We start from the raw sequence: 20,076 nt of genomic DNA on the forward strand, positions 1-20,076 counted from the left end.
ATAGTTAAAAAAATAGAAAGCATTATCTTAATTCAAAATACAATTTTTAACTTGAAGAATTTGGTCTAATTGATAGTGCAATTGCCCTTTACTCCTGGCCTTCATTCCTGGTTGTATCCTGAAGAACCAATGCGTACTTATATACAACTTATTAGACTATTTTTTAAAGATTCAAGATGCTTTCAGAATTTAATTTTTACCAGATGATCTTTAAAAACCAGAGCTGAATTACAAATGAAACTGCTTTGTTAAAACAACAAAGACTAAGGCTGTGGATTTGTGAAGTTGGAGACGAAATCATTATTCTAAACCAAACTTGATTGCCACTATCGCTTTAAACAACATTGGACAGACATTTAAAGATTTTTTATACATTTTAATTCAGGTGGTAACTTGATTTAAAACAACATTGATTTTTTTTCCCTAATTCATTCTTGGTCATGTATATCAGGCTAAATATCAGAATGAATTTGAAACTATTTGTGGCTATTTGCATAATAGGGTATTAAATTCTTGGAAAAGCTTTCTTTCCCCCATGCTGATTTTCATGATTTTGTTGTTACTTTCATTTCCCCTTGAGCTTTAGCTTTGTAGAGTTATTATTCATTCTTTTCACCATAGACCCTGATCATTAACCAATTAAAACTTTATCAGGCAGAGAAGCAAGACTCCATGGGTAATGATGAGGTTAGAAACTCCCTTGTACTACTTGTTGGCTCTTGGCTCATATTGGAAGAAGAGTGCCATGCCAAATTGTCTTTACGTGCTCATGAATAATGTTCTAACAAGGGTGGATGGAGAGATGAGCGTAAAGGGTAGATCTAATGGAAGGAATGATAGTAATATTCACCTTGGCAAAACATGCTAATGCCCTGACAAGATGCTATCTGCTCTTGCTGCTAAATTAGATGCATATTAAGTTAGCAGCAGCCCCTATTGCTATCTACTGTTTTACAGAATGACCTAGAAGAGAAGAATACACATTTCAGGATTTAGAAATCCCTCTTATGAACATAAAATAATTGCATAGAGAATACCCACTTAACTTAGAGTTCATGAGGCATAAATTAGGTGGATAGATCTTGAAAATAAAGGTGAGATAGGCAGGAAGCTGTAGTTTCTACCTACCTTCAATTCTTAGCTTTATACTAAACTCTGAAGTAACTAAGATTTTTGCTGTTGCTGTTTCCTAAATGCAGAATTTCAGAAGATATTGGGCCTTTAGTGTGAAGATACATCTATATTAAACCAGGAATCACTGGCAGTGACATTTGGACGTGAAAATTTAGAAGACTAAACAACTGTGAAGGTTGATCATGGAAATCAAAGAGGAAGGAGCATCAGAAGAAGGCCAGCACTTTCTTCCCACACCCCAGGCAAATGATACTGGGGACTTCCAGTTCACAAGTAAGTATATGTGTTCCCCTCTCTGTAATTCTCTGAAAATGTAAATTGAGTCAACTAAGCATACATTCATATGTATTCACAGAAACCTGGGTTCTAACAAATGGCATGACATTAACTATCTTTTTGTTTGCACCATTTATTTTGTCCTAGTGGGTCTGTGATGTGATTCTGATCCTTTATCTTGAGTGAGACAGATGATAGTCTATGAAATGGACTATGAAATATAGTCTATGAAATATCAAATAGTAGCATCAAAGTTATTGAATGTATATTAAGACACTAATAAATACTTTTTTTAAGACACTAATAAATACTTTTTAAGTACACCTCCTCTTTAGCATTTATGTAATCTCATGTGGAATTATTTTTTAGAATATAGAAATGTTCTCTTTAAAATCAAAGTCATTTAAGTTGAAAGCATTAGGACATAATGGTTACCCTAGACAGGTAGATTGTCACTGCTATACTCAAGAACACTAAGTCACATAAATAGAGCAAACATGGAGATGTGGCCAAGATTTGCATTTAGACATTACAGTTGTTATTTGTGCTAGTCATTAAAATCATTGGAAGAATTGTATGTTTTCTATTATGCTTCAAATTGTAGAGTTTAGGTTTTATTGTTTAGCATGAATTGTGCCTTTTCTTTTCAAGAGTCCTGTTGGCCATTTATTTATCGCTTTCAAATATATGTCAAATTAAATGAGAGTATTTAATTTACACCATAAAAATAAACTTTAAAGGGTAGCTTGGGTGTCTCAGTCAGTTAAGCGTCCATCTCTTGATTTTTGGCTGAGGTCATGATCTCAAGTTTCATATGTTCGATCTCCACATTGGGCTCCGTGCTGACAGAGTGAAGCCAGCCTAGGGTTCTCTCTTTCCCTCTCTTTCTCTGCTCCTCCCCCACTGGTGGACATGTGTGCATACATGCTTTCTCTCAAAAATGAATAATAAACATTTAAAAACATAAAAAAATAATCTAAAGAAAACAGTATTGGTTGAATATGTTTTCTAGAAATTTGTTTGTCAAAGCTTACAGCAGTTACTAATAGTCTTTAAAAAAATCTACATTATTTGAAATGAACAGAGATCTACCCAATGATTACAAGTCTCATCTCTCTGGAAAGTCTGATATTTTTAATCATAGTATTGTGAAATGTCAACAGGAGAAAAAATAAATGGCTACTAAGCAAAAAAAAAAAAAGAAGAAAAAAGTTAGCCCTGTAAATAAAAAACAAATAGATTTTATACAAAGAAATGGTACTAACAATATATTAGTGATCCAATATTAGTAAATTTAAATTGTATTTGGTAAATGCACCAGTAGAAATAAATAAGAAAATGATTTTACATTTATTTAGATTTAGAAATAAATAAGAAAATGATTCTTACATTTATTACCAAATAGTTTACTTTTTCATTAATTTTAGTTTCGCTTCTTTGGCCACCCATGAGTTGTAATAAGTGGTATCCAAGTCCTCATCCACTGTAATATGTATTTATATATCTTTGATAATGAGTTAAATATCTTTAATCTGAATTCTTACCCATTATTGATAGGTATTCAGAAGACTCCAAATGAACCACAGTTGGAATTCATCCTTGGTAAGGAATTCTATCTTACTTATACTGATAAATATAATAGTAATTGCATATATAGTATACAGCCTTAGGTTGCTTATATCATTATATCATTGCTTATATCATTATATAATTTACAAACTTTTACAAACATTGTTCTAGAAAAGAAATTTCACTCTTTAAGGTGTTACTTTGAGGTAGATGGCAGGATGGGTGAAATAGGTAAAGGAGATTAAAAGTACAGTTATCATGATGGGCACTGAGAAATGCTATGAAATTGTTGAATTATATTCTACACGTGAAACTAATACAAGTTGTTTTTGTTGTACTTCAGTTTAAAAAATAATAACAAAGCTGGGGGGGAGTTCATTCTATATGGTGTTACTTTCCCCAATTTATAGAATCTGAGCTTATGGTTCTGAAATATTTTGTAAGCTCACTGATATCTTTACATTGTATTTGTAATGAGGTTTTATAGAATCACACATACATGTGTTCAATTTCATATACAGAGACAAGATAGGTAAACCTTTATTAATATACATGTTTTATAAATTTTTGTACAAATTGAAATATATACATTTATTATCTATAGTAGTTTTTAGTGGTCTGAAGTCTCAATTATTCCAGGATTATCTATTTTCATTAATGAAATAGGTTTCAAATTTATATCCTTTGCTCAAAACATTACATTTTGAAGTATAACTTACTGAGATAACATTGTGTGTGTGTGTGTATATATATATTTATAATATATATAAAATATATTAATATATATTATATATAATAAATAAATATATAATATATAAATACATATATAATAATAATGTATATATTTATAATATATATAAAATATATATAATATATATATAAATATATATTTAAAATATATATAATATATATATAAATATATATTTATAATATATATAAAAATATATATGTTTAATTTTGTTTGTTTTTCTCTTTAATAGAGCTTATTTTTAGAGCATTTTTAGGTTCACAGCAAAATTGAACAGAAAGTACAGAGATTTTACATTTATTACAATTGTTGAACTTACACTGATAAATCATTACCACTCTAAGTCCATAGTTTACATTCGGGCTCATTCTTGGTTTTGTTATATTCTATGCGTTTGAGTAATATATAATGACATGTGCTCAGTCTATTCATCCCTCTCTCACCTAACCTGTGGCAGCTACTGATATTTTTTTACTGTCTCCCTAGTTTTATCTTTTCCAGAATGTCATATAGTTGGAATCATGCAGTATGTAACCCTTTCATACTAGCTTCTTTCACTTAGTAATATTCATAATATTCATTTAAGTTCCCTCTAGGCCTTTTAATGGCTTGATAGCTCATTTTTTAGCACTAAATATTATTCCAATGTTTGGATATACCACAGTTCATATGTCCACTCACTTACTAAGGGATTTCTAGGTCACTTCCAAGTTTTGACAATTATGGATAAAGCTGTATGCAAGTTTTTATGAGGACGTAAGTTTTCAATGCCTTTGGGTAAATATGAGGGAACATATTGTTATTTGGCAAGAGTATGTTTAGTTTTATAAGAAATTACCAAACTGTCTTGCAAAGTGGCTATATTATTGTGCATTCCTGCCAACAATGCCTAAGTGTTTCTGTTACTGCTCATCCTCACAAGCATTTAGTATTGTCAGTGTTCTGGATTTTGGTATAATTCATTTCTTAAACATTTCATTTTTGTTACAAATGTAGCTAAAAGGTGCTTTAAGTTAAGGATTCTAGTTTTTTATTTTCCCAGGTATTGAGAAACAGAAATGTGAAAACTCAAGAAACTTCTGTGGTAACATCCAAAAAGTTATACTTTTTTTTTTCTTTTTTCTAGAGCGTTCTCAGATAGTGTCAGATATAGAAAGAACTTGTATCGGAAAAGGAGCTGAGTAGCAAAATAAGCCTAGGTAGCTCTTGACTCACTGTAACTCTTGCTACTTGAGCCTTTATCTACTCATCTTTCATTTTTGAGACAAGAAATTCATTTTTTTAAACTTTTTTTGTAGGATTTCAAAGAGTTAAGATGTGTTAGAAAATAACTTAGTCTATTTATTTCTTTATTACTATTTTTAGAAGTAATGTTGAGTCCATTACTTTTATTTATTTATTTTTTGGGAAGAGAGTGTGTGCACAGAAGTGGGGGAGGGGCAGAGAGAGAAAAGGTGAGAGAGACAATTCCAAGCAGGCGCTGCAGTTTCAGCTCAGAGCCCAATATGGGGTTTGAACCCACAAACAGCAAGTTGGAGCTGAAGTTGGAAGCTTCACCGACTGAGCTGCCCAGGCACCCCTAATTTAGTGTATTTAAAGATACAGATAAATCCTTCTTATTTTCATCTTGTGAAATCTGAAGGAGGCAGAGACAATTGTAGGAGAGGCTGTTAGTCAAACATGGAGACCAAGTTTCAAGAGACAGGGTGCCTGGGCCAAATATGTCTCTTCTATTTCAAATAAAGTTATCTGTCTTGTTCAAAGACCTCGGTATATTTTTTTTGTTTTGAAAGCCCAGATTCAGTAGCAATGCTGTTGTCACCTATTTTTCTGTCTTTGGATCATAGATCTAAGAGATGAGCAGCTGTGAGAATTTATTCATAATAATATTCCTCCCACTAAAAAAAAACTTCAATTTTATTTTTTCATATTTACTTAAAAGACACACTAGAATTCTTAACAACAGATCATTTGATTTTATCATGTGGCAAAAAAAATGCCTTACAAGTAAATAAGGTTATTGAGAGTCTTCAGGAAATTGTGTTGTTGATCCTGGAAGATATATTCCCCAAACTATTTGTTATGCTTTTGAGCACACAAAGCCCGCAATTGTACTATTAAAAAAAGAAAAGAAAAAAGAAAAAAACACTTTTAAAAACTACTCTTTCAAGGACATTATAATTAAATCCGTATAGGCTTTACTATATATTTTGGCTTTTTTTTTTTTTTTAGTTTTTTTAAATCCCACAAATTCTTTAACACTTCACCTGCTAACTAGTTAACTTCAGAATTAATAATGAAATAATAATCATTTCCTAAATATTTTTAACATTATTTAAGAATGCATATTTATTTAATAAAAAAGAAATGCATTTTAATACAAAAAACATTCTTTAAAAAAAAAAGAAATAAAGCAGGAGGCTTTTTTTCCACCTAATTTTTCAATGAAGTTTTTGATATTTGATTCCTGATTCTTTACTAAAGTATTCAAATAAATTGAAAATTCCAATAGCCTTGCCTTTAAATTGGGGAAATAGCTATACTAATTTTGCTAGGTGTCATAATGCTTTGTATAAGTTATTTTCCATTAAGGATTGTTTCTGCCTTGTCTGTGTGCCATTATGAAATCATTATATCTTGCTGAAGTTCTCTACATCTTTATTCAAGTAAATGAGGTAGGAGATTCTTAGTCAATTGAGCAAACTAATTGGTTAAAAATGTCTTGATAGCACAAGATCAGCATTTACTGAAAAATGAGTATCTCAAGACCATTACCAACTATACTTCTAGTGGTTTATTGAATCTAAATTATATAACTCATCCCTTACAACTGAAAGTCTGCATCCGTGTTTTTATCATTGTTTCTTTTAAGTGTGTTGATTCCTTTTTATTTCCACAAAGAGAAATAATGAAAAACTGAAGAGAATAAAGATTTTCTTAAAGTTTAATAATTTTTTAAATTTTTAAACAAATTTTTATTTTTATTTTTGTGCTTAGGTTAGCATTTAAGAAGAGAGATCATTTCTTTATTTTTAATTTTTTTTTTAACGTTTATTTATTTTTGAGACAGAGACAAAGCATGAACGGGGGAGGGTCAGAAAGAGGGAGACACAGAATCTGAAACAGGCTCCAGGCTCTGAGCTGTCAGCACAGAGCCCGACGTGGGGCTCAAACTCACGGACCGCGAGATCATGACCTGAGCGGAAGTCAGCCGCTTAACCTACTGAGCCACCCAGGCGCCCCATGAGAGAGATCATTTCTTAAAATCTGGGTGCATTTCTTTTGAAACCATTGTGGAAACTATAGAGAGAAGACTAATCTTGCCTGAGACATAAAGGAACTTTCTATTAACTATTTATTAAGTTTATGCTCTTAATTATGCTCGTAATGTTTATATATTTTCATTTACTAGATCCAAAGTCAATAGAATACTTATGAGTATGTTTTCATATTTTTATGTGGATACTACATATCATAAATCCAAAACAATAGGCACTAACTTATACTACATATTTTGATATACATTAATATATATTAATGGCATGAGATGACACGTGTGTGTGTATGCATGTACTCCTTCTTTATTTGACACTGTGAAGTTATATTCTTAAAATAATTTATACCTTGGTGCCTGATACCTAATGGAGGCCAATGACCAGATATAGGGCACATCAAAAGACACATTTTAGGCATGGCAACAACCTCGGTGTCAATTATAATAGGAATGTAAAGACACGGATGCTGGAGTGAAAGTTCTAACAATACAAATCATTCTTTCATCCATTTTGTATTGGGAGCATAGCAAACTTGTAAGTAAATAATTTCAGGTAGTGTTAAGTTCTATGTATACAGGAAATAGAACAACTATATAGAATATGTCTGGGGGAGAGGTAATTGACTTGTGGAATGGAGGGACTATTTTAGATATAAAAGTCAAAGAAGGATTCTGTGTATCCAAAGGGATTTGGGATGTGGGTACTTGTTTGGAAAGTGTCTATACTGAATAGAAGATCCAGGTAACTTTCTGAGCAGGAGACCCTGGCTATAGTAAATATTTATGCAGCAGGTAAAGGGTCATAAGAATGAGAATACTGGGTTTCAAGGGTAGTGAATTGGGTTGCTGGTTTGATCAGGAATGAAACCAAGTTATGAGCTGATCTGTCTTGAAGTAAACAAAGCCTCAGCAGCAATGGCAGAATACTGACGACCACCTGTTAGATGGCCAGAATGCTAGGGTCAGAGTATGACAATTGTGAGACAGAAGAAATACTCATCCTGGTCCCATAGCCTCTTCTAGTGTCTCTTACTCCATAACCCCTGGGTAATAGAATCAGCCCTCATGATTGGGTTGAGCCTCTAGTGAGCAAGAGACAGGGAGAGATAGGATTCAAAGCTAACAGATTGTTAATCCTTTGCCTTTTGTGAAGCTGTTTTATCTTTTAAGAATCTATATATAAAATTATGGGATAATTTGTTTTCCAGAGACTTTTCCCTCTTGAAAGAAAATGTATCAACTCGTCCCATGTAGGTTTTATTAGTGTACAAAATAAGACGAATCCAAGGATCAAATTATTTAACATAGCCTTACTTTATTTTTTAGTTTTCTCTAAAATTGAGAAGTCTTATAGCAACTGCTATAACTTCTATGGTAATATAATGAAAATTAGCATAAATAAAAATCAGTAATAGGCAATGTAGAAATACATCTGTTATCTCTGCAATGTAGTCATATATCATAATACATTTTCAGACAGTTAACTCTTTTTATGTCCATTATATCATCTCATTTCTTGACTTTTATCCTAATACCTCAAATTCAGGATGGATGAAGGAAAGTGCAGACCATTGTATTTTATTCTCAATGCAGAGTCGATCAGCATGTGTTGTTTAATTTTTATAGTAAAAAATATAGTCTTAAGGTGGAATACTATACAGTCATAAAAATCATCTGTTAAAAGGATATTTCATCAAACAAGGGAATATAAATGTTGCCAAAACAGAATAACAAACTACATATACAACATGACCCTTACTTATTTAACTCTCTTTGTATGTATGAAAGAATAAGATTGGAAGAATAAGTATCTTTAATGAGTATCTTTAATCATGGTTATGACATATTTGTAGGATTTTACTTCCTTTGTTATGCTTTCTTACAGCTTTCCAAATCTCTGCAATGTGCTCATATAAATGTCACAATCAGGTGGTGTCATTTTTTAAAATGAATAACCTGAATAAGCTAAACAAGAAAAGGGGCATATCTGAAGTGGTAAAAATCTGTTCTTTGCTTTCGATTAGCTCATAGTATAATTAGAGAGGTCAAACTAAGACTCCTGAAATCATTAAAAGACCTTTAAAGCCTTAGCAATTTTGGGGGCACCTGGGTGGCTCAGTTGGTTAAGCATCCGACTTCTGCTCAGGTCATGATCTTGTGGTCCATGAGTTCAAGCTCCACGTCAGGCTCTGCACTGACAGTTCAGAGCCTGGAGCCTGCTTCATATCTGTGTCTCTCTATTCCTCTCTACCTCTTCCCCACTCACACTCTTTCTCTCTCTCTCTCTCTCTCTAAAAAATAAGATAAACATCAAAAAAATTAAAGCTCAGTGATTTTTTAGGATCTCTAAGAATATAAAAGATTGTGTAAAGAATCAAATGAGTGCAGAGAGGAGTAGTCAAAAAAGACTTTGCAAGGGAAACTAAATAAAGTCAATTTTTGAAGGAAGACTGTAGGATTAAAAATAGGAAGAGGAAAGGAGGAATCACATTCTAGACCAGGAGAGCATCATAAGCATACACTTGGTGCTTGGAATAAGATAAAGACTTCAACTCCTGAAAACACACACATACCAAAGTACATAATAAATACTCATTTATCATTAGATACCAAGCTACATATAGAAAGGCCAGCCATCTTGTCTTCCTGGAAGAGAAAGTGGAAAATGTGTTCTCAAATTGGGTTCTCCATTCCTCTATTTCTTGGTCCTTTGGAATAGTTGTATGTATAGAAAACTCAATGATTCCAAGTGTTTTAACTTCACATTCACTCTGGAAGCCATGCCAGTTCTGCCATACATAATGTGACTAAATAGAGAAATTGAAGTTTACCACTTGTAGAGACTATTTTTTCTATGGTAACAGGAAAATAAAATTTTTTATTAAAAATATAAATTTAAAATAAATTAAAATAATTTATTAAAATATATTAAAATAAAAACAGTCTTGTGGATATGCAACCCACTATACTAGGTAAGTGAGGTGTACCATTCTAGAATTCAGTGATTAAAATTCAATTTTATGACAACATTATATTATGGCAAAGTGACAAGATGTCCTGAGGTAGGTTACTTCAAATATCAGAGTGGCTTTCAAAAAGAGGTTATCCTATTTTGTTGCTAAGGCTTTGTCCAGGAAGGTGATGAATCTAAATACTTTGTTCTTCTATTGGATCATATATTAGGTTATGTGTACAGATTTTGGATTTTATATATAAAGTAACTATATATCTTTTTTTATGGTTGTATTTTATCTTTTTTTAAATTGTATTTAAATTTTATTTAGTTAACATACAGTGCATGATTGATTTCAGTAGTAGAATTCAGTGATTTGTCACTTATATACAACACTCAGAGCCACTATATTTCTAATAGCCTGGTTAGCAAAAACAAAAAAACAAAACAAAACAAAACAAAAAAACAAACAGCAAGCAAAAAACACAAAGTCGTGTAAATTATGTGATCAGTTTTCTGTGTTCAGAATTTGAAATGTGTATTAAAATGTGCTCAGACTGACAAGCTGCATAAAAAACAGTCTCATTTCTTTATAGACACAGCTTTTATAGCTTGCTAGGGCCTTCATTAACCTGCACGTCAGGTCCATTCATACTTTATGAATTGCTATAAATCAGGAATTGTTTCGTATGTTTCTCTAAAAGAAAAAAAAAAAACCTTAGGAGGCTAAACTTGCTAGCTCCTTTCTGTGTTTACACTTCTACATTCCTGCTGGTCTTTGTTCTATAAATGATTATAAAGCTCTGACTTTTTTTCTTTAAAGCTCCAGTGGAAAAATGGAAGGTTTTAGTCTATCTTCTTTAGTGTCTTTTTACCCTCTACATGGTATGCTGTTCCAGCTAAAGGGAATACCAAGCACAGAGGTATATTTTTTGTATTTAATCTATTGATAAAAATATTATTTCCTATATGCTGTAAGATCATCTTGAAGCAAAAAAAGAAGCACCTGCTAAGAATTAGATAAGGCCTCTGCTCATCCTTTTTTGTTGCTTCATTAAACACAGATCACCAGTATCTTGATTCTTACAATGTGATATTTCCCTTAAAAAACATTGCTTTCCACTCAACAATAATTTGGGGGGGGGGTACCTTCTAAAGACAAGGCATTGTGCAAAGTGCTGGAATCACAGTAATAGCACAGTGGTAGATACCATTCTTTGAGAATCCATGATATTTAAGATACTATGAAATGGTACTTACTTCTTTACAAACAGAATGCCATGTTTTCCTCACCACAACTCTACAAGGTAACACTAAAAACAACAAACATTTATTGAGTGCTTATCTGTTTACCATTCTTCATCGTAAGTCATTTACATAAATTAATTACTTTCTGTTTCACAATTCATTTATTTATTTAAAATGTTTATTTGTTTATTTTGAGAGACAGAGTGAGAGTAAGCAGTGTAGGTGCAGAGAAAGAGGGAGAGAGAGAATCCCAAGCAGGCTCTGAGCTGTCAGCTCAGAGCCGATGGATGTGTGGTTCGATCTCATGAACCATAAGATTATGACTTGAGCCAAAATCATGAGTTGGATACTCAACTGACTGAGCCACCCAGGCACCCCCATTTTCACAACTTAATTGTGGAATAATTGCTCCCTTATTAGTTAGTCATATTGTTTTACAGGAAAAGAAACTTAGACATGAACAGGTAAAGTATGGGCCCAAGATTTGATCCCAGGAGTCTGAGTGCAGAGCATGCTCTCCCATTATGTTCACTTAAGAGATAAAACATCAAAAATTCCCAATGGTCAACTTCCCAAAGATCTTATGGAAATTGAGTGACAGTGTCAGGATCCAAATTGAGTTTTGTCTGATTCTGAAGCCCCTGCTTTTAATCATCAGGGTATATCCCCTTTTTATTGATTCCTGCTTCCCAAAAATTTCTAGGAGGGGGTGAAGACAAACAACTATAATGCCAGGAAGACTATGATAAGGGCAAAATAAAGGCACACACCAACAACTATGGAAATACTAAGCAAACAGTAATTAAATATAATTATGGCATCAGAAACAACATCTCAAAGGAAGTGGCATTTGGACCAGACCTGAAAAGATGAGAGGGATTTCAGTTGGTTTAGAAGGAACACAAGAGACAATTCAAGCAAAAGGAGTAGCAAATTTCATGAAACAAAATCCTAGAGCTCATTTTCCAAGGTGATGTGCTTAATGCTCATTTACATATCCCTCTTTATTACTTATAATCCCACATCAAAAATAAATTAAGGCTCTAGAAATTCTCTTGCAGTATTTTACAATCATTGCACATATATTTGGAGCTTATTTTAAAATTCCAGATGAACACAAGGTTTTAAACATTGTCTAATGCTAGCAAATTGCATTTGGGTATCAGCAACAATTGAGCTTTACTGGCTTTAGGGCTATGTTAGATGAAACTCAAAGAAGCCTTAACCATGCTGAGCTGGATACAGTGGACTCTGTAGCCATGTTGTGCTCCTGACAACTGCCTACCTATGCAGAGTTTGCATACCTGAGTATCTTCCTTCAAGCTATTGCAATTTTGACAGCATCAGGTAACTAGCAATACTCTTGAGGAGACCTTTTCAGAAACAAAGAAACAAAAATAACAGACAACTAATAGAAGTGGATTTGCATTTCAGTCTCAGATTTCAGTCTACAGTTTGAGTGGGGAGGCAGTATCTCACCAGTTAAGAGATGGGAGTGAGAAGCCAATTGCAATCATTTGAGTCCTATCTTTGTTACCGTCTAGCCACTTGACCTTAGAAAAATTACATGGTGTTTCTGAATCTCTGTTTTCTTATCTGTAAAATGGAAGGGCATCAGTATCTACCTTATAAATTGCTTGTTAGGATTAAATAAATTAATGTACATAAAGCACTTAAACTAGTATCTGACATACATTTACTGAGTGGTTAAGCTGTATTATTTTGAAAATATCCTTGGGTGAGTCACTTTCTTATAGTCAACAAGTTCTTCCTTGAGCAGCAGGTCTTAACACTGTCTTTTTGGGCATAATAATTGCTATCGCTTATGGAACTCCTTCTAGGTGCCAGGTATTAGGCTGTACACTTTTTAAAAAAAAATTTTTTTTGATGTTTATTTATTTTTGAGAGAGAGAGACACAAGCACGAGCAGGGGAGGAGCAGAGAGACAAGGAGACACAGAATCTTAAGCAGGCTCCAGGCTCAGAGCTGTTGGCACAAAGCCCGATCCAGGGCTTGAACTCTCAAACCACAAGATCATGACCTGAGCTGAAGTAGGATACTTAACCAACTGAGCCACCCAGGCGCCCCTGCACACTTTTCATTTTTTTATCTTTGCTTCTACAGCTGACCTATTAGGTGCTTCCCACTATTCATGTTTCAGAGATGGATTCAGTCACTTGCCCAAGGGCATAAGGCTAGGAAGTGGAGGAGTATAGATTGTAACTCCAAAGGCCATGTTCTTTCTTTGTGGTTGATTATTAAAAGTGCAGGGGTGGGAAAGAGAAAACAATAAAAGGTAATCTAAGATCTGCATTATGTTTTTGCACTGCTGAAATAATTAGAGATTTCACTGAAAGAAGAGAGAAAATGAACCAATCAGAGCTTCTTAACAGGCTGTTGTGTGAGTAGTGGTTTCTAGAGTTTCAAGATTTAATGTGTGCTGCAGTTGCAAGGTAGCCTGTTCTTACTGACACTGGTGTAGATTCTAGTTTGGTGCTCTTGAGGAAGTTGAAATGTGTAACATCACTAATAAATGAGAAATCAAACTTCTCTTCCCACTTCCTATCTGCTGCAACCGTATCATTTAACTAGATTGTGTTGTGATAAAGTAGATCTATTCTTGTCACATTTCTTTCTGAACAATATTCCATGGGAGCTTCAGTTAAAGGAGGTCTTTAACCAGGTGAACTTCATAGGCCAAATCAGATTGTTCCACATAGGTTTTGCAAATAATTTGTTAAATTAGAGGTTTTTTTTTAATTTACTTTCTACCTTCTTTATTTGTGTCTTTTTTCCATGAGCAACATACCTTGTCTAGTTTATTACTCTTTCTGTGTGATTTACCTAATTGCTTACTTCCCTCCATTGTCTAATTACTGACAGCGGCTGGTCACTGGAACAGGTATACCTTTGCAGCATCTGTTGCTACTTATGGGTAATTGGGGAATCAGGACTACCTAAGGGCTTTGTTCATTAGGTGGTTTTGCTTTGCATCAAGTTGAAAGCCTCTGAGGTTGTGAGGGAGCAAGATCCCCTGATGCTGCTGTCTTTGGGGCTGAAATTTATCAGGCAGCCTTCTTGTCGAGCAGATGGTATCCAAAAGTATCCTAGGCCACCTGGGAGCCGTGCCATGGGGAAGAAAAGAGACCTAGTAGAGTGGAAATCAGTATTAAAGAGACGTCCCTCGTGTTTCCACTGTACAAAACAGTCTTTTCCAAAATGCTTCTAACTTGGGCTTTGACCTTTTGAAGTTGGCAAAGGTGGTGCTATGCCCATTTTACAATGGAAGAAACTGACTCTCAGAGGCATTAAGTGACTTGCCTACGGTCATACACCTAGTATGAGAAAGCCCAAAGCTTTTCAAGTGCTCTGGCACTTATTCCCATATTACTTTTACTTTATCAAGGACAAGAGATTATTCTTGGCTGTTATCTATCGTGGTGAGGTCTCAGAAGTCAATTTAAGCAAAACAGGTATCCCCAGGTCAAAACTTGTCCAAATTCAGGATATCAGTTTTATCCCCAATATTCACAAAACTTAAATGTGTCATCACTCTTAGCAACTTGAAAGTCCACGGCTTTAAACATTTGTGGGTTTTTGTTTTCAAAACCTGTAACTCTTGCTTTCACTTTTCCATGGAGCTCCCTACTCCCATTTTCAACTGGCTAGGAGATATCTCCACTTGCTCATCTAGGAGGTATTTTATTCCTCCATGATGCCAATCTCCACAAAAAATATCACCATCCATTCAGTTATACAAATCCCCAAATATCACTCTTTTTTAATTCCCTTTTTTTCTAACCTCACTTTAGATCCATCATCAAAGCCTATAATTCCTATGTTTAAAATATTTTCTGAATTTGACCAACCCCATCCTTTGTCCCTCCTGTTGTTCAATTCTAAGCAGGTATCAGCTCTCATCGGGGCTAGTTAGAGGACTCTTTATGGGAACCTGGCATCTGCTCTTGCCCCTGCATAGTCACCTCCAGATAGAAGAGCCAGAATAATCTTTTAAAAATATCAATGTGATTTCTTCACTTTCCTAGTTAAAATCTCCCAATAGCTTCCATTTCACTTAGAATAAAATTGAAATATCTTACCACATTCTACAAGGATCTTGAGAAGTAGGCCATTCTCACCAGACATAAGCTTATCCCCTAGCTCATTCTTCATCAGCCTTGGTCTTCTTTTTGCTTCTCAAACAAGCCAAATATCTGGATCTTTGCATTTGTTGTTCCCCTAAACTGGCTCCTTGGTATGTTTTAACTCAGCTCAAATGTCACCTCATCAGAGAAACTTTTTGTGACCCACACCCCCACTCCTCAACATTCAATTTAACACCCTGTTTAAAATTGTGACTAAATTATTATTTTAAACTTCATGTCCCACTAGCGTACAAGCTCCATAAAATAGGGAACTTCTTGTTCGCTGCTGTGAAACTGTCACCTAGAATCATGCTGGGCACATTTAGACACTTAATAAATATCCATGAATTGAATGCATGCATGGATGCCATTGCTTTTTTCCTCTCATATTTCTTCATAAAATAGATGTATATATTTAGATATGCCCTTGAAATGTTTTGTAATTATTGCTGACACAATTATTTGTAGAAAGAAGTTCATTTTAAAATTCTCAATAAATACAATTATTTAAACATTGATATTTTGTTATAAGAAAATTATATATTAGGAAGAGTAGAGCCTTACTGCCCTTCGAGTTCTTCTAGAAAGAACTGAGAGGAGGAATCAGTCATAGGCTGAGCTGAACAAGGACATTTTGTAACTAGACTGTATAGCTGGTGATTGCTTACCTGTTTAGAATTTTATGTCTAAAATTCTTCACAAACACACTTCATGATTCTGGTATTATGACAGCATCATAAAACAAGCAATCTTCTTAAAGCTTACGTATTTATTTTGAGAGAGAGATTGAGAATATGCAAATGAGCGACGACGGAGGGGCAGAGAGAGAGGGAGAGAGAATCCCAAGCAGGATTGGTGCTGTCTGTGGAGAGCCTGAGGTGGGGCTCAAACCATGAGATCATGACCTGAGCCAAGATCAAGAGTCAGATGCTTCACCAGTTGAGCCACCTAGGTGTCCCCAAGAAAGCAATCTTCTTATAGATATGCTCTTAAGAGCATATGTAAACAAATAACAGAAAGTGTAACAGACAGCTAGAATAGTAGAAATGGACTGGAATGGGTCCAGAGATTTGAACTTACATTTCAGCCTATACCATGTAACCCCGAGAGAATGTAATACAAGGACAGTGTTTGAGAGCCTGGGCTGGGCTGCCATCCTGAGAGCGTTTGAATCCTGATTCTTCTACTGGCTACCTGTGTAACTCTGAACAATTAAATTTTATTGGGGAGTTCTGTGGATTAAGCTGAGGTAGTTACTTAAAGCACTAAGAATGGTGCTAGACATATAAGTTATCACTTAATGGTATTAATCTGTTGATTGTCTTCAGTTAATCCCTTACCCTCTCTAAAACTCTGATTCTTTGTGTGTAAGTTGTGGGTTATAATTCTTATTTCACAGGGTGTTTGACAAATATATATGAAAGTGAGAAATAAGTTCATACATCGTTGGAAATTCAATCTTTTTTTTTTTCTCACATATTTAATTGGATCTTCACAAACCCTCAGTGAGAAGAACTACAGTTACTATCCCCACTTCAGGATGAGGATAGGGAGACTCCATAACAAATCCAGTCACTGAGTCAGGACTGGGATCCATGGCTGGGAACCTTAAGCAGTTTACTCCATACAGCAAGTAAGAACTTGAAGGAGACCTTCAAACAGAAGATATCTCATATTCTTATCTTACCTAGTGTACCACATGCCCTGGAAGAGTAGAGAGGTGGTTCTTTTTTAATTTGGGTAGTGTAAACTACTTCTTTGTTCTGAAACTGCCTTTGTAGCTAGGGCCCTGAAGCGTTCCATTCAGCTAGCAGGAACTCTGCTGAGCTTTAGATTTGAACTGTTCTCCCTGGAGATCCCAGTTTTTCTAAGAATTTGCTTTTTTGTTTTTTTCAAACTCTGATTCCCCTAGAAGCACTATCTGTTATTTCCAATTGTCTGAGCTATGCTTTTTCCACGTGGGGTTGAACTTGTGGATTTTGCTGTGAATAATTAGTCCCTTCCTGTCTTCAAGTTATCCCACATTTGCTTTCTCACCTACATACTCACTTGTCTCCTTTCTATTGTTCTGTGTCTCCTGGATTGCTAGTCATTTCTAGTTTTAGCTTATCTGTATCTGTTTTATTTCCTGTGAGTCAACCATCTCATGATGGGAGAATTGACACCCCTAGAGCTGCACATAAAACACGAATATCGAGATTTTCTTTTGTCTATAGGAAAATCACACATGTGATTGACTCAAGAGTCAAGAAAAATGGGGAGTTATATTCTTCAAGGTCTTCAATACTGTCCTCCCCCAAATGATGTTCTACATGGAGACAATTAAAATAGAGGCTATCCCCTCAGACCCATCTATTCCTCTCATTCTCCCTTTCCCCCTCTTATTTTCTATTTATGTAAGGCTTTGATTTAATACTTTTAATCTACTTGTAAAATATTTGGTTTTAAAGGGATAGCAATTTCATTAAAAAAAACACCATTAATTTTACATATAGATGCTAAGTGCAATACATTTATAAAAAATATTACTGAAATTTTAAAAAAAAATTACCTTAATTTAAGCACCACCTTTTAAAATTTAAATCTCTTGGTGTAATATATACAATGCAATTCTTCTAAAATATTTTGGTTTGGGAAAGCATGTCTAAAAATTGGCTCATTCAGTATTTGATGAAAGCCGGACTATGAGTCAATGTGTTGTACAGAGACATCCAGATTGAACAACTGCTTTCCAGATCGCTTGCTATTTCCTGCCCAAACAAATGGATTCTTTCAGGAGACCATCAACCCCTGAAGGCAGCATTCCAGGCCCTATTTCCTTCATTTGTCCTCTGACCCCCGAATACCTCCTGGACATCAATCATTCTGAGTCTTTAGAGTTCAACAACTCTGAGTGCACTTCTCTTAGCCATCCATCTTTGGCGACTCAGGTTCTGACTTTTCTGCCACCCCTCCTGTAACTGTCTCCAGCAGCCACACTGGCCTTATCTTTTGATTCGGGGGTAAAACAGGGAAGGTGACTAACCCTTCCCGCTAACACACATGCTCTTCTGGATCCACGGACAGCTTCTATGGTTGTCCTGATAGGAATCCTATTGGCTCCCATGTGGAACTGATCGATAGTCATGGAAAAATGCTGTCATCTTGGCCTCTGGGCAGATAAAAGGCTTCATGTTGTTCTCTCTAACTTTTCTGATCCTAGTTTTAAGGTTACAGATTTCCATTAACTGATTCACAATATTTCTTTTAGTATTCAGAAGGACCTGCTTCCATTCTTGGAATAACGTTTTCATCCTTTCTTAAGCAGCACATATGGTCCTGCTGAAAAGAGCAGCAGAAAGCTGCAAGCACTTGTTTCTGAAGTGGAACGTGGATTTGGAGCTTGCACACAAAGAACCAAGTCTGTATACAATGTTAGGTGATGATGCCAGGCCAGTTTGGGGCTTTCAGCATATAGGGTGGGATATCAAGACTAGAAAAGTCACCAGTACAGACTTGTTTTTAATTCAATTGCTTGACGACAGTCTTAGTCACCTAGGTAATATTCATGAAAACAAGACAAAATAGTATTTTCTGAGGATTGACATGAGAGAAGCTGAGGGAGCTGAGGACAAGCTGGAGAATGGGCGTCTTCTGGTACTGACAACAGTCATTTGAACCAAATTTGTTCTTTTTATATGCAAATATGCTGTCTTCTGTACAGCTGGCATCTTCACTGCTCCAGAGCACAGACAATCAGAGAGCATTTCCCGAAAGCACCATTGTTCCGGGAAGAGGTTCTTTTTTTTCCCTCTCTCTCTAGATTTTTCAATGATACTTAAATTCAGAATCTGTACTGAGTGGGTAGTTTATTTTCATATGTGTAATGTTCCACACTAAGGAAGTGAATTTCATCTTTTTAGGCATTTTTTTTTTAATTTTTAAAGGCCAACACATTTATTTAACCCACACAGAGGTACACATAGAATGTGGTGGCATATTTTTATATTATTTTGTTATGGGGAAAAGTAAAAAAATTTATTTCAGGACCTTTTTCCCAACAATGTGAATTTAGCTTTTTACATGAAGGAAATCAATTTAATTTATAAGTGAACCAGTTGTAATGAAATTTAGAAGAAGTGGTGCTCAAATCTCAGTGTAGCAAGAATTCTGCAGCAATGTTTCTATAACAAAATCTTTTAAATTCCCTCTTGCAAATTATTACCTATATTCTTCAATCACTCCATCATCTGCTTCCTCCCCATGGCATTAGGCTCATCCTTTCCTCATGTTTTATTTGGATACTATTACTGGAATATGGAGAGTCTTAAAATTCTTGTTACAAAGCTAAATCACCATTGAGCATGCAGAGGAACAGACAAAGCAGAATGACGTTACTGGGGAAAAATCAGACTACTGAATACTCTCTGCTATTGGTAAGAAACAAATAAATAAATAACAGGCTTCCTTCTCGAGCCACATGTTATGATCTACAAATCTGACTGATGAGTAAAAAACACCATATAGATATGGAATTTAGTGGAACTATGAGGCAGCAACAAGCATGGTATTGTTCTGGACATGTGCTAACACAAGCAAAGTTTATTTTCAATGCCACTTGACACATGGTTAGTATGTAGTACATTGTGTTTCCCTCCACTCCCATCTTGTCTGCATGCTTCATGTATTATCTTAAGTGAGAAAAACCTTAAAATTTATATGTTATTAGTATTTTATTGTGGTAGTATAG

General features: G+C 34.7%; 1 protein-coding gene across 7 annotated transcripts in view; it reads left to right on the forward strand.

Moving 5' to 3' along the window:
* INPP4B (inositol polyphosphate-4-phosphatase type II B) overlaps nt 1-20,076 on the forward strand; it is a 761,046-nt gene that overhangs the window by 392,395 nt on the left and 348,575 nt on the right. For all 7 annotated transcript variants that reach the window (XM_027066653.2, XM_027066662.2, XM_053216924.1 and 4 more), the window contains 2 exons: nt 1,200-1,407; nt 2,968-3,012. In XM_027066653.2, coding sequence (XP_026922454.2) covers nt 1,317-1,407; nt 2,968-3,012 — 136 coding nt within the window. In that variant the 5' untranslated portion in view covers nt 1,200-1,316. The remainder of the gene's footprint in view (nt 1-1,199; nt 1,408-2,967; nt 3,013-20,076) is intronic.

This window comes from Acinonyx jubatus, chromosome B1, assembly GCF_027475565.1.
Source record: "Acinonyx jubatus isolate Ajub_Pintada_27869175 chromosome B1, VMU_Ajub_asm_v1.0, whole genome shotgun sequence".
In the NCBI taxonomy this organism is placed as follows: domain Eukaryota; kingdom Metazoa; phylum Chordata; class Mammalia; order Carnivora; family Felidae; genus Acinonyx; species Acinonyx jubatus.